At 44.5% G+C, this 15,408-nt stretch overlaps 1 protein-coding gene across 3 annotated transcripts in view; it reads right to left on the bottom strand.

Annotated features, from left to right (window-relative positions):
• The window catches only part of cacfd1 (calcium channel flower domain containing 1), a 93,628-nt gene that overhangs the window by 74,488 nt on the left and 3,732 nt on the right, over nucleotides 1–15,408 (bottom strand). The window contains exons 2-5 of one of the 3 annotated variants that reach the window (XM_078550238.1): nucleotides 12,297–12,369; nucleotides 10,769–10,894; nucleotides 7,194–7,301; nucleotides 5,239–5,371 (exon numbers count right to left, since the gene is read on the bottom strand). In XM_078550238.1, coding sequence (XP_078406364.1) covers nucleotides 5,275–5,371; nucleotides 7,194–7,301; nucleotides 10,769–10,894; nucleotides 12,297–12,369 — 404 coding nt within the window. In that variant the 3' untranslated portion in view covers nucleotides 5,239–5,274. Of the gene's footprint in view, nucleotides 1–888; nucleotides 5,372–7,193; nucleotides 7,302–10,768; nucleotides 10,895–12,296; nucleotides 12,370–15,408 lie in introns of those variants that run through there. The other 2 variants (XM_078550237.1, XM_078550239.1) reach the window with 2 other exon arrangements.

Genomic DNA, 15,408 nt, shown 5'->3' with positions numbered 1-15,408 from the left:
AATCGAGGGGTTCAGAGTGGTTTATATACAGAACAACAGATACCAGGGAGTGAGTTACAGACTGGAATCTAATCGAGGGGTTCAGGGTGGTTTATATATAGAATATCAGATACCAGGGAGTGAGTTACAGACTTGAATCTAATCGAGGGGTTCAGGGTGGTTTATATATAGAATAACAGATACCAGGGAGTGAGTTACAGACTGGAATCTAATCGAGGGGTTCAGAGTGGTTTATATATAGAATAACAGATACCCGGGAGTGAGTTACAGACTGGAATCTAATCGAGGGGTTCAGGGTGGTTTATATATAGAATAACAGATACCCGGGAGTGAGTTACAGACTGGAATCTAATCGAGGGGTTCAGGGTGGTTTATATATAGAATATCAGATACCAGGGAGTGAGTTACAGACTTGAATCTAATCGAGGGGTTCAGAGTGGTTTATATATAGAATAACAGATACCTGGGAGTGAGTTACAGACTGGAATCTAATCGAGAGATTCGGGGTGGTTTATATATAGAATAACAGATACCCGGGAGTGAGTTACAGACTGGAATCTAATCGAGGGGTTCGGGGTGGTTTATATATAGAATAACAGATACCCGGGAATGAGTTACAGACTGGAATCTAATCGAGGGGTTCGGGGTGGTTTATATATAGAATAAGGTTCCCGGAAGTGAGTTACAGACTGGGATTGAATCGACTCTGAATGACTCAGTATCCCAGCACTTTGAGGCTTGAACACAAGTCGATTTCTGATACTTTAGCTTTTCCTTCCTTGTGGCAATGCAGCTTTTTGTCTGGTGTTTCCGAGTTGAATTTTTAAAAACTTATAATTTCTGTAATGTTGTATCCCACTTCCAAAAAGACATGAGACAAGAGACAGGCAGAGTAAAACCCTTTTTATTTCACAGTAAATGGTCATAAATTGGAGCTTCTACAAAAACAGACACTAATAATTTCACTGACAAAGTGCAAAAATGAAGTAAGCCTCTGCACTGAGACTGAGCAACTCCTCACCCTAGCTCAGAACTCTCCTCCTGGTTACTGCTTGATACATAACTGCAGCAGAGGAAATATCCCAGAGCTGCTCCCACCTCTCCAGCAGTGCAGAGGAAACCCATCAAGATGATCTTCCAGCACAAATCCTGTGGAGAAACTGATGGAATGATTGCAGCTCTGGAGGATTTCATCGAACAATATATCAGTGACTGAGCCACTTGTTTCACAATGCCAATATCCCCAGACTGTACTCCACCAAAGAGATTTAAAGGCAAATGCCCTAATGACCACTACCACTCCTAGACTGAACACTACACCCTACTACAAGGGTCAGACACTGCAACTTGTCACCCCCATGTCATTGAGCAACCCACCCTCAGACACACTTGTTTGAACACCTCAAACACTCCAGTTCAGGGAACAGACACACAAACCAAACTTCTTGGCAAGTTGCAGTATCTATGCTCCATTTAGACAGACACATTTTATAAAGTACACATTCTATTTAAATTAGACTTGCTCTATATAAACAATGACTAGCTTAGGATATTAAACCTTTAGAAATACGAAATAATTTATCAGCAGCTGCAAAGATTGATCTTTTGATAAGTGAGGAATACAAAAGTCAAAAAAAGTGTTGCCAGGGTCATTCAGCACAATCCACGCAGATCCCTCTATTATTTTACCTCTTTCGGCCAATCTTTGCCCCACCACACTGGCTCTCAGTTGTATAAGCACTGAACTGGTCCCTCAGCCCAATGTCCACTTCCCATGAGAACCTAGGGACTGAGTATTGACAGGACATTGCAATACTGCTGAGAGAGCAGTGGAAATCACAGCTGTCCCCAGTTTGAGAGTGTTCAGGAATGGGAGCCTCAGGTGACTTTCTCCCATTTAGCTCGGAGGCATTAGTTGTACCTTTCTCTGTTGTCCAGCCAAGACAGAGTAACTCATGAGAGGAGCAATCTGAGACCATTCTTGTTGGCTCTGTTTAAAACAGAGCATGTTCTCCTAGGATAGTTCCAGTGGCAGGTAATTGGAACAGTAAAGTTGAGCCACAAACTGAAGGGTAAAATCCAGCAGGGGCTAATCAGCCACAACTCTTAAACATCAAAACAGGAGACTTCCCAGCACAGATTAGATGTTTCAGCACTACCAGTGTTATAGTGTTCACCCTGCTGCTCAAAACCACAAAAGGCACTGCAGCAAAATTAGCAGCCAATGAATAAATAGAATATAAAATTCAAGAGGTAATGACGAGTCCATATAAAATCTTAAGGCTTCAGCTAGAGAGCTGTGTGTGGTACTGGGCTTCACTTTATCAGAAAGATATTGAGGCTTTTAAGAGGGTACAGTACAGATTCACCAGGGTGTTATTGGGTATGTGGAAACATAAATGCTAAAGATAGAGTTGAGAAATTGGGATTTCTCGTTAGACCCCGAGGTTACAGGGCAACATAATAAAGTTTTTAACATTACGAAAGGATGGGACAGAGTAGACAAGTCTGTTCCGGTCATTGAAGGCTGTTGACACGGTGAAACATTAACAGCTTTAGACCAGAAAGCAGGAGAAACTTCTTCACAGAGTGTCGTGAGGTTGTGGAATTCACTCTCAGGGTTAGTGGTTGAGACAGAAACTGTGTTAACATTCAAAATTGGATTGGGGAGGGTGGGGAGAATGAAGGAAAGGCGGGTGACAGGAAGAGAGAGCAGGGAGTGTAAATGAGAATCACTAAAAATCATAGAAACGTACAGCACAGATGGAGACCATTCGGCCCATTGTGTCTGTGCTAGCCAACAAGTAGTCATCCAGCCTCATCCTGTTTTCCAGCTCTCGGTTCATAGCCCTGTAGGTTACGGCACTTCAAGTGTATATCCAAGTATGTATTAAGTATTGATGTTCTGCCTCTACCACCCTTTCAGACAATGAGTTGCAGATCCCCACCACTCTTTGGATGAAAAAATTTCCCCTTGAATCCCTTCTAAACCTCTAACCCAAAAGGTATGGTCCCTGGTTATGGACCTCTTCAACTATGAGAACTATTTGCTCATGTGGAGGGGCAATGCTGACACAGACTGCTGGGGCTCAACGACCGGTTTTTGTCGTCTGCATAAACACAACGTGCCATGCAGACAAAGATACCAAATGTTGAAAGTATTCTTCTGCACGCTTACCCCTTACAATCCTGTGCTACCCTGCACAGTGGGACTTCAGCAAGCTCTCTCAATTTCCGTGACTATAAAACAATTAAACACCCTGCTTGGAACAGAGTTTCACCTTCAAAGCACACACAGTACATGGTCTTATATAAATTAACTCTGGATACATATCCAATCTACAGCACAAGGCTCTTCAGGGGAGTTAACCCCACACGATATTGGTCACATCAGACATGGTAAAACTCCTGTCACAACCTGATTAAAAGCTAAATTTATTAATCTCAATTAGATGGGACGACTTGCTAACTGGTATGATCCTCAGTGTGTTCATTCCAAACCAGTGGGCAAGTGTAGATTTGATACAAGAGCAGCAACTTGTATGTATTCAGAGCGTGAATGACATAACAAAGCATCCCAAGGTACTTCAATAAAGTGATTAACAGGTGCATTTATGACAAGAGCACCAGTGGGGAAATCTCCTGGAGTTTCTAAGTGTTAGAATGCTCCCGCTCCACAGAACAGCAGCTTAACTTGCTCTGGGTGTCCATTTCACAGCACTAAACCCACATTCAAAAGGAAAATCCAGCTGATGTTTGTTATCAGGCTGTGCCAGACCATGGGTTAGGTTCAGTAGGGACCTACTCTGATCCTCTGCATTACTCCCTCCGAAATCACTAACAATCAGCGCCTGTATAATCAAAAATGTTTAGACATACAGTTCAGGTCACTTTGGTGCCACATTGGGCTGTTAGGGATTGGGACCAGGCATGATAGGTTTGTAGCCCTTAAACAGACGAGGCAGTGTAGGCAAACTCTACCTGGTCTCTGCTCCGGGTCCTGGCCTCTCACTCAGGAGGACCATAGCAAATTACCCATCAAAGTTTACACCACGATGGGTAACAGCAACGCAGTTTAAAGAATGAGGTACTCAATTTGCTGCCCCTATGTCAGTAGATAGGGCATTGGACCCTTCACTGTAACTCACTGCAGACAACTTTCAAAATCTACAGGAAAATTTACAAAAGAGGTGCAACACCTCATCATTCACATCAGGTTGGACTTGAGGATATTCCCAGTGATCTGCCCACCAGTATTTAAAGTCTCCTCTAGGAGTCCCATTCGGTGTAATTGAAAGCACAGCACTGGAGTGTAGAAAAGTCTGCTCCCTGGGGAAGATCGAAGGATCATCGATGCCCTGCTGACTGTGGGAAAGATTCAGCTTGAGCTGCTAATTCAGGCTCATGCACAATTTCCACATTGCTGGTGTCTGTATTCCCTTTCCCTCCTATTTAAATTTGAGCAGCTACAGGTCAGAATGTCAGATGAGGCAGATTCTGAATGAGTGGAACCGGATAATAAAAACAAAAAATGCTGGAAAAACTCAGCAGCTCTGAAGAAGAGTCATACGGACTCGAAACGTTAACTCTGTTTCTCTCTCCACAGATGTGGTCAGATCTGCTGAGTTTTCCCAGCATTTTTTGTTTTTGTTTCAGATTTCCAGCATCCGCAGTATTTTGCTTTCACGGAACTGGATAAAATTGTGCAACTTCCCCCAGTGGAAGAGTGGGGGGTGGGGGCAGAAGAGAAATCCCCAGTGTAATAACCAATTTTTAATGAAGGCCCCCTCCGACCCAGATTTAAAATATCTGTAAACAGCAATAAGTTCTATATTAAACTGTGCTTTAAGATACTGGCAGTACAGCTGCAGCCATGAGCCAAATCCTATTACTGATGTAGTACCATGAAAACTCCAGTGGTGCGAAGTTCACAGCTGCTGCTGGAATCATCTGTCTCTCAATGTCATGTGGCTCCAATTGCACCTGCTGCAGTTACAATACAAAAAAACCTTTGAAATCCGAGTGATTTATAGTCAGTAATGGGGTTAACCACAGCTTCAAACGCAAACCCACATGATTGAAGAAAAAGTACAAAAAACGCCATCATTAAAAAGAGCTGTCAGTTTTTGTCCAGTTGAACCATCAATTGCACATTGAACAAAGAGAGTGCTCCCTCTAGAGTTCACTCCTCTCTGTAGATTAAACATATATAAATATAGATAAAGTCAATTTGTCAACCTGCAGCTGCACACTGTAAAACATGTTACGGTCCTTTTAGTGTTCTGCTGTCTCGCTGCGGATTGTTCCCGACTGTTTTTCCTCATCGGCCATTTTCCTGTCCTGGAGCCTGGCATATGAAATGGCATCACCCCTTTGGGGAGGGGGGAGAGAGAGAGAGAGAGAGAGAGAGAGGGAGGTAGCATTAGCAAGCGTCCAAGATAAGAACTACAAGACATGTTTACACAGCCACGAGCAACAGTTAAATGAAATACCTGGGGCACTCAACTGGTTTGTCAAAGTTTATGAAGTCCAGAGCTCCACTGGTTCATTTATAACTTGGCACAAGGAAGTTTACACTTGATGAGGTAACTCCCTCCTATTCCTCATCATCTTAGGCCATTAAACATCACTGGTTACCTTCAACATAGAATCTCACAGTACAGACCGAGATTGTTCAGACCATCGTACATGTGTTGGAACTTTGAAAGATCTATCCAATTATTTCCACACCCCCTGCTCTTTCCCCATAGCCCTGCAAATTTTCCCTTTCAAGTATTTATCTAATTCCTTTTTGAAAATTACTATCGAAACTCCTTCTGCCGCCCTCTCAGGCAGCGTATTCCAGATCTCGCAACTTGTGGAGTAAAAAAATAATTCTCATTTTTCCCCCCTCATCACCCCCTGGACCCCTTCTGGGTCTTTTGCCAATTCTCCTCAATCTGTGTCCCTCTCGTTATTGACTCTCCTGCCAGTGGAAACAGTTTCTCCTCGTTTACTCTATCAAAACCCCCCCACCTCTATTAAAAGTCTCCTTAATCTTTTGTGTGTCAAGGCAAACAACCTCATCTTCTTCAGATAATGGAAGACCCTACCATCCCTGGAATCATTCTGGTGAACCTCCTCCGCGCCCTCTCCAAGGCCTTGATATCCTTCAAGTGTGGTGCTCAGAATTGGACACAATCCTCCAACTGGGGCCTAATCAATGATTTACAAAGAATTTATCACAACTTCCTTTCACAACCAATACCGGGTGTTGTATAACAGAAGGCCTGGAGGCCTCTCTGAATGGTCAGTCCCATGGTAAGCCAAGTAGACCCAACACGAGTGCCCCAGACAATTCGCCACCAACAAAGATCCATTTGCTTTTTGAGGCCAGAGTACGGGATCCATAGCCGCTCTCTGCTACCATACCTAAGCGGCCCAGGCAAGGAAGGCAACAAGCTATTTAACAGTTAGGCACTGTAAGCAACCCCACCCCACCCTAACCCGGAATACAAGCATGGACACAGGCAGACGTTTGTAAATCAGTTCAACACAACAACCAATACAGTGGCAAACAGCAATTTTAACTGAATAAGTATTGACACCACTGCATCAGCCAATGAGCTAGAGGTGGGGCAAAAAGCAGGACTCTCAGCAAATAGACTATTTTACAGCAAACAGTCTACAGAGTCTATCTAAAGAGCCCAGCACAGCAAACAGATTTTAAACAATTGTACAAACTATGGCAAATAGAACGCATATCTGAAACTACAGCAAGGTCTCCTGATAAGATCAGGGTTATTTCTCCAGTGAGTGAAGGATTGTTACAGAATACAAATGATGTGAATAAAATTGATCCCAGTCACTTATAGCAGTGCAGTCTCCAGATGTGATTAGTAGTGGAGAAGGGAAATTACTCGACCATGTCCTTCATCTCCTGCTCTGCCCCTCCCCTCCCTCCTCAAGGCAGTATTTTTTTCATTTAAACCATATTACCATCTAGCTTCAGCCTTCAATGGGCTCATTAACCAATTGGGACAACTGGAGATTTTCTTCCCAATCTTTCTGGCAGTTTTGCAGCAGACGTTGAGCTACAGTAAGTCAGTTCAGCTTTACACATTCTGCGACCGCCAACATTTACAAGTTGCCCGGCTTTAAGAAAGACCGGGACGCACTAAGTCACACGCTACTGAAGTTCAATGAAAACTCACTTTTTACCAAGTGATGCAAGTCCATAAAGCACCCCTGAAGCAAAAGCAATTGCATTCCCAAACAGCGTAGTGATTGAAAACCGCAGGAATACCGGGAAAATCGCCATCCTGTGGGGAAAACAAGAATCTCAGAGGTGCTGCATCCGGATTTTCATGAAAAACTAAAGCCAGAGCTGGCAAATCAGGAAGAATCTCTCCGGCCAAAGGTGAAATCAGGTTTTCGAACCAGAGATCTGACATCACTTGCTCCTACAATAACCACAGGTCATCTCTCCAATTACTCTCATATTCTACTGAGAAATGATAAGGGATAAATATTGACGAGGACACACATTCCTGTTTGAGCTTCTACATCCTCCTGAGATGGCAGTGCTGATTTAACATTTCATCTGAAATACAGCACGTCTGACAGTGCAACACTCCCTCAGTACTGACCCTCCAATAGTTCAGCACTCCCTCAGTACTGAACCTCTGACAGTGCAGCACTCCCTCAGTACTGACCCTCCAATAGTGCAGCACTCCCTCAGTACTGAACCTCTGACAGTGCAGCACTCCCTCAGTACTGACCCTCCAATAGTGCAGCACTCCCTCAGTACTGAACCTCTGACAGTGCAGCACTCCCTCAGTACTGACCCTCCAATAGTGCAGCACTCCCACATTACTGACCCTCTGACAGTGCAGCACTCCCTCAGCACTGACCCTCCGACAGTGCAGCACTCCCTCAGCACTGACCCTCCGACTGTGCAGCACTCCCACAGTACTGACCCTCCAATAGTGCAGCACTCCCACAGTACTGACCCTTTGACAGTGCAGTGCTCCCTCAGTACTGACCCTCCAATAGTGCAGCACTCCCACAGTACTGAACCTCTGACAGTGCAGCGCTCCCTCAGTACTGGCCCTCCAATAGTGCAGCACTCCCTCAGCACCGACTCTCTGACAGCGCGGCACTCCCTGAGCACTCTCTGACAGGCCAGTGCTTCCGCAGTGCTGACCCTCAACAGGCCAGCGTTTCCTGAGTACTAACCCTCTGACAGTGCAGCATTCCCTTGGTACTGACCCTCCGACAGTGCAGCATTCCCCTGATACTGACCCTCCGACAGTGCAGCACTTCCTCAGCACCAACCCTCTGTCAGTGTGACGTTCCCTCAGCACTGACACTCCATCAGTACAACGTTCCCCAAGTACTGACTCTCCGACAGGCCAGCACTTCCTCAATACTGACCCTCCAACAGTGCAGCATTCCCTCAGTACTGACCCTCCAATAATGCAGCATTCCCTCAGTACTGACCCTCCAATAATGCAGCAATCCCTCAGTACTGACCCTACAACAGTGCAGCACTCCCTCAACACTGGTCCTCCAACAGTGTGGCACTCCCTCAGTACTGACCCTCCAACAGTGCAGCATTCCCTCAGTACTGACCCTCCAATAACGCAGCATTCCCTCAGTACTAACCCTCCAATAATGTAGCACTCCCTCAGTACTGACCCTCCAACAGTGTGGCACTCCCTCAGCACTGGCCCTCCAACAGTGCTGCACTCCCTCAGCACTGGCCCTCCAACAGTGCGGCACTCCCTCAGCACTGGCCCTCCAACAGTGCGGCACTCCCTCAGTACTGACCCCCCGACAGTGTGGCACTCTCTCAGTACTGACCCTCCGACAGTGTGGCACTCCCTCAGTACTGACCCTCCGACAGTGCGGCACTCCCTCACTAGTGACTCTCCGACAGCGCGGCACTCCCTCACCAGTGAATCTCCAACAGTGTCGCGCTCCCTCAGTGCTCTACCATGAGTGTTAGTCTGGATGATGTACCCAAGTTTCTGGAGTAGGACTTGTGTTATGACCACAGCCGGTGTTAATTGCTGCGCAAATCAAATCCCAGAGGGAAGCTTGGCTTACGGGCCATACCCTTTTTTTTTAGTATTCTGAAAGCAAAAAGACAGCATACCAATCTCAGCAGTAAGGGGTCTAGTAACATTTTTGGGATTTTAAAAATTAAAAGAATAAGTTTTATTAAGAATAAAAACTTAAGCACACAAAATTACAGTTACACAATTAAGACTAGTCTTACGAAACATTCCCCCAAAAAAGACTCTCTACTTGGTCAGACCCACAAGCAAACACCTTCCAGGCAACTCTCCCTTACAGATGTTTAACTACACAAAATCCAGTAATATTACTCAAGGCAAACTGCTGTAGCTTTAATAGGTGCATACCACATGACCTTTCAACTTTCACCCACTCTGCTGTGGAATCCAAACTTCGAGCAAAACTGGTTGTTGCAGCCCAAGAGTTTCCTGGTTTGACTGGATGGCTGGTTCAAACGGCATCTCCTCCCAGCCCAGAGCTAACAGCTCCTAACTCAACAGCTCAAACAGCTCCAGCTCAACAGCTATCCTAAGCTCTCCACACTAACTCGAAAATACCCTTTCTCAGGTTCCATTTTTCTCACACCTCTTTGAACCTCAATTCCTTCCAAATATAGAATTTTTCATGTCTCTATCTCGTCTTTGCTTTAGGGTCAATAACATGTAATATCCCCAATACTGTTTACCTATGCAACTCTTGCAAGATGCAAACATGTTTCTTGGCACCTCTGACTCTCCTTTGATATTCAAACAAACTCTCAATTTATCTAAATATGCAAATCTAACCTATTTCCTTGTACCATAAACCTAACACCTCTATCCTTTTCATGTTTCAACCTACCCAAACAACTTGTCTACTATTAATCTCTGCCCAGCTGAATTAAATCATTCACACACACACACTTTTCCACAGAATAACACAATATTCCCCCAAAATATTTTTAAAAAAATCCATTTCTCACACTTGTACCTATGAACTTCTGACTCAGAGATGAGAGAGTGCTGCCATTAAGCCAGCACTGGAATATAGGAAGTTAAATATAGGACAGTTCAGGCATAATCCTGAAAACAAGATATAGGCCTGACCAGCAGCACTGTATCTGACAGAATATCTGAAGTGGACCCGAGCTTGCTACAGTGGGATTGGGCATATGGGATAAAGGTGAGGAGGATCGATTAGTGATTGGCGAATGATAGTTGCACAGGAAGGTGGGCAAGCACTGTCAATGAAAAACATGCAGGAAAAGCTTCACTGGAGACAGTCCACTCTTCAAATAACAGGTTCATATTACTAAGTGCTCCAGTCTATAGTAATACCAGGAATTATATAAAATACTGTCTCCACCCTGCCTACTGCTCTAGAATCAAAGCATTAATTGACATCCCTCAACATGCAGAATATTGCTGAAGTAAATTTCCACAGATGGTGATTATCCTGAGGTTTCTTGACTAAGTGGCTCTTCAATTTGTGCAGCAGTGATTATTGGCAGCATAGTCAACTGTGGGGCAATGTTGTGGAGCCTGATCCTATCATCACCCAGTATTCATAAGCACCTTGCTCTCACCATCCTCCCTCGCCCCCACCAGGGGCACTGGACTGCTACATTTCTGACCAGACACTCACTGCGGCCAGGGCCACACCCACTGCGGCCTGTGAGGGCCACATGGAGTATTACTGCCACCCGGGTCCTCCCACACTGAGCACTTACCCACAGTAGAAGATCGCTTTCTGCCAATATCGTACTTTATCAGCTCTCGCAGACACAGCATTTGCAAACTCAATAAACTGGCAACAGAATGGAGCTTCACAGAGGAAAAGGACAAATGCATTCAGCCTGCAAATCAAGAGATAAACGAACAGTTTCATAGCAGAGAACTTGCTGTAACTTGCTATCCAAACATGTTGTTTCAGATAATAACCCAAGATTTTATTTAGTGGTGCGAATGCAGAACCAGATGGAGCAGTTGCGGTGAATAAATATATTTAAGGGAAAACTAGAAAACAGTAGAAGGATAGGTTGATAAGGTGAGATGAACTAAGATGGGAAGTAGTTCGTATGTACAGCATAAACACTGGCATGGGTCTGTTGGGCCAAACAGCCTGTTCCTGTGCTGTACAGATATTACGAAGAAAGTTTTCTCCCCCCACAAAGAGTTTGGATTAATTCACCTTGCAGAATGTGATATTCAAAATGCAGCCAGATGCTCAGCTGGGACAGTCAGAGCAGTGAAGAGGCCAAAGAGCCTTTACTCATCCTTCATTGTTCTTTTACACTTATAACAACAGGTTCCCATTGAAGCAGTTGTCAAGTTTGCTGCAATGCTGCCCCTCCGAGTGACATAGTGAAGCTGACTGTCACTGTTCAGGACAATATGTTGGAGCGCTGCAGGGATCCAGGGACAGATCATCCACAAGCCACCTCAGTGCCAAGGGACACAGTGCTCAGCAACAAAACCAAGCACACTATGGGAAAGGAGAACGCCCGGAACCACAACATATTAAATTGCTGCTCAAATTCACACTTTAAATCTTCAGAATGACTGTTTTTTAATTTAAAAGAAAATGAATTTAAAAATAAGATAAGTCAGGATATTGCTGTTGAGGGATAAAGCTTGGGACTGCGGGAGGAAGGGCAGCTGCAGGTAGATGAGGGGCTTGAGCAGGATGCAGTAGGTAAAGTGTGCAGGGTGAGCTGCTCAGAGCAATGGCTGCAGCTGGAAAAGAAAGATTGGGGGGCTGTGGGTGGGGGTAGAATTTTAACCTAAGTGGGGGTAATTAGAGAGAACTAACATGTTGGATCGGTTACCCCGACTCTCCTTCCCATTGTTGTCCGGCAGCCAATCTGATTCTGACAGCGGGTGAATTTAAAATGATCTTCAACAAAATTGAGGAGAGTGGTGGAGGGGGAGAGACTGAGGCAAACACTGAAAACAGGAGAACTTGAAAATGTGTTTTTTACACTTACTACAGGGCAACAAGAGCAGCTTCTATTTGTTGTGATATGCCTTTAAGGTAGAGCAGCACAACATCACTAGAAGGGAAGTGTGTCATGCAATCCAGTCACAGTTTTACTTTTGCTTTTGAGCAAAGCACACACACACCCAGCTTTCTACCCATGTATAACTGTTCTCAAGTGCTTAGTCTTAATAACTGAACCCACAAAGTGTTTACCCAATCTCTTATGAATGTTTGGTGCTTTTACATCATTGTAACAACAACATTGTTCAATTACTTACACCATCCAGACCCCGGCCGCAATGTTGAGGGGATCAATTGTTACACAGTTCCACAGGCCAGCAACTGCACAAGCTGCAAAATAGGAAGAAAGGCTGGTTCAGTACTACCTGCAGCAACACAACACATCCCACTCACTGCTGTCACATCTTACCATGGCTGTCACTCCACTGAACTTTCCTTTCTGTCTCCTTGCAATCTCTAAGTATAAACATTCTTCACACTTCTCCTCCCTACTGTATTCCAATCGACACTCACCATACACTGCTTTACTTGAATTCCATGTATTAGCCATGGCTCTCTGAGTCACAAACTTGTGGATTTGAGCCCCACTCCAGAGATTTGAGCCCAGAATCCAGGCTAACACCCCGTGTCAGTACAGGGGGAGTGCTGAGACCCCACCTGCCCCCTCAGGAGTTGTAAAAGCATGATTTTGAAGAGCAGCAGGCAAGTTCACCCTGGTGTCCTGGCCAATATTTATCCAATCAATTATCATAAAAATGGATTATCTGGTCATTATTGCTGTTTGTGGGATCTTGCTGTGCACAAAGTGGCTGCCACATTTCCTACATTACAACAGTGACTACACTTAAAAATTACATCATTGACTGTGCAGCATTTGGGATGACCTGAGGTTGTGAAAGGCACTACAGAGATGCAAGACTTTCTTTCCTTTGCAGGATCTGAAAACTATGGAAAGCACTCAGTCTCTCAGCTTTGAGGCTTTGAAAACTTTCTCTCAGTGACACCGATTCACTGTTTCTGCATTTGTCTCCCCTATGCCTTTCACTCTCAGTGCTAGCCTGGACTGTGGATGTTCACAGTTAGAACAATACTAATCTGAGATAGTCACAATGCCTTGGTCTTACCAACTCCTCTTCTCCCCTGCTCCTGAGATTAAATGGCAAAATTGATTTTGCACTAATGCTTCTGCTCGCTGAAAATAACACTTCACATGGGGAGCGCAAAAGCAGACATGCACATTGTTCTCTGTGTCTAAATTGAAAATGCTTTGAACTCTGAGTTAAGTTGCACCCTCAGTCATTCTGCTCCTGTCCAGAAAAATTCAGTTGGGATCAGGGAACAATATTTCCAGCGCAGAAACAGGCTATTTGACCCAACTGGTCTGTGCTGGTGTTTCTACTCCACAAGAGCTTCCTCATATAACCTTAGCATCATATCCTTCTATTCCTTTCTCCCTCATGTGCTTATCCAGCTTCCCTTTAAATATGTCGATGCAATTCACCTCAAACAACCTCTGGTGCCAGCGAGTTCTACATCATCAGCACACTCTGCAGCTGTGCTGTAAATTCTGTGCAATACACAAAATATCTTGGTTAAAAGCATTCCACATCTTTAAATCAGCATCAAGGCACTAAGCCAGAAGAAGCGAGGAAGGGTGAGGGGGTCATTTTGACTCGGATGTCATAAGCCATCTAATCTTACTACACGCAGCTTTAGATAGGATTACACTCTGAATTATAGAAAAACTCCTTGTTAAATATGTACAACCTGCTCAAAGCAGATTATCTCAAAGGTTCTCAAGTATCATGAGGTGCGAATGGCCAGCACTGAAAGTAATGACTTGCCAGCTAACTCATCAAGTCATCATTCTTTCAATTAGCACAAAAAGTTCCTGTTCCTAATGCCATGTCTTTCTGCAGTTTATGAAATAACCCTTGCCCCGTAAAATCTCAGTATAACTGTAGTCCGCATTTGGTCGGGGTTCCTGTGTGTACAGAGCCCAGTACTGCACCTAAAAAATTCAAAATTCTAAAACAGAATTACCTGGAAAAACTCAGTAGGTCTGGCAGCATCGGCGGAGAAGAAAAGAGTTGACGTTTCGAGTCCTCATGACCCTTCAACAGAACAGAACCCCAGTTCTGTTGAAGGGTCATGAGGACTCGAAACGTCAACTCTTTTATTCTCCGCCGATGCTGCCAGACCTGCTGAGTTTTTCCAGGTAATTCTGTTTTTGTTTTGGATTTCCAGCATCCGCAGTTTTTGTTTTTAAATCCAAAATTCTCCCCAGTTACTCTGTGCATTGTTTGATTACTGCATGTTCTAGCAAAAGCACAAGAGACAGTGGAAATCATTGTGAAAGAAGAAATTCGGAGCACATTTGAGTGACGGGTCTCACTCCAGCAGCTTATCTCTGTGACTGACAGTACTTGGCCAGTAGTAGCACCAAACTCCAATTAGGTCATGTCACAGTGTGAAAGTCAGGTGTAGGTGGAGAATTCATGCCACACCAGCTCTCTCTCTCTCTCCCTCAGTGAAATCCAAGACTTGAATATCATTCCCACAGGAGGTTACACCCTTAAGGAGGCCATTGGGCCCATCATGTAGGTGCTAGTTCTTTGCTGGAACCATCCAAATCTAATCCCACTATCTGATTCTCCCTTCTATAGTCCTATAAATGCATCTCTGAGGACATCTAGTTAGCAGCATTCGTATTCCTGGGCAGAAGAAACATCGCCTCTGGTTGGTGACCCCACTCCTCCCAAGTTCCACATACACTGCCCTACACAACGTTCCTGCTCCCACTACATGCATGAACATAAAAAACAGGAGGCCATTCAGCCTCTCGAGCTTGTTCCTCCATTCAATCAGATCTTGGCTCATCTGTATCTTAACCCTATCTGTCCTTGCTCCATATCCCTCATTCCCTTACCCAACAAAAACCTATCAAATTCAGTCTTGAAAGCTCAAGCTCACCCCCAGCCTCAACAGCTTTCTCAGGGAGAGAATTCCGGGTTTTCATTACTCTTTGTGTGAAGAAATGCCTCCTTATTTTACCGCTGTACAACCTAGCACAAATTTTAAACTTGTGCCCCCTTGTTCACAATTCCCCCTCCATAGGAGACAATCTCTCTGTGTCTACCCTATTGAAATTCTAACAATTTAAACACTTTCATTTGATCACACACCCTCAATCTCTTACATTCACAAGAGTACAAACCAAGTTTTGGAAACCTGCCTCCAAAATTTAGCTCTGGCGATGAGCTGAGCATCCAGTTCTGCCATAAACACACAAATCTGACAAGACAGAACTCTTGACTGAAAGAGTGCTGTAATTTCGCACACAGTGAGCTCCTAGTATCAATACTGTCA

Source organism: Cetorhinus maximus, chromosome 10 (genome assembly GCF_964194155.1).
Source record: "Cetorhinus maximus chromosome 10, sCetMax3.hap1.1, whole genome shotgun sequence".
Taxonomy (NCBI): Eukaryota; Metazoa; Chordata; class Chondrichthyes; order Lamniformes; family Cetorhinidae; genus Cetorhinus; species Cetorhinus maximus.
This window is presented reverse-complemented; position numbering and strand designations above follow the sequence as displayed.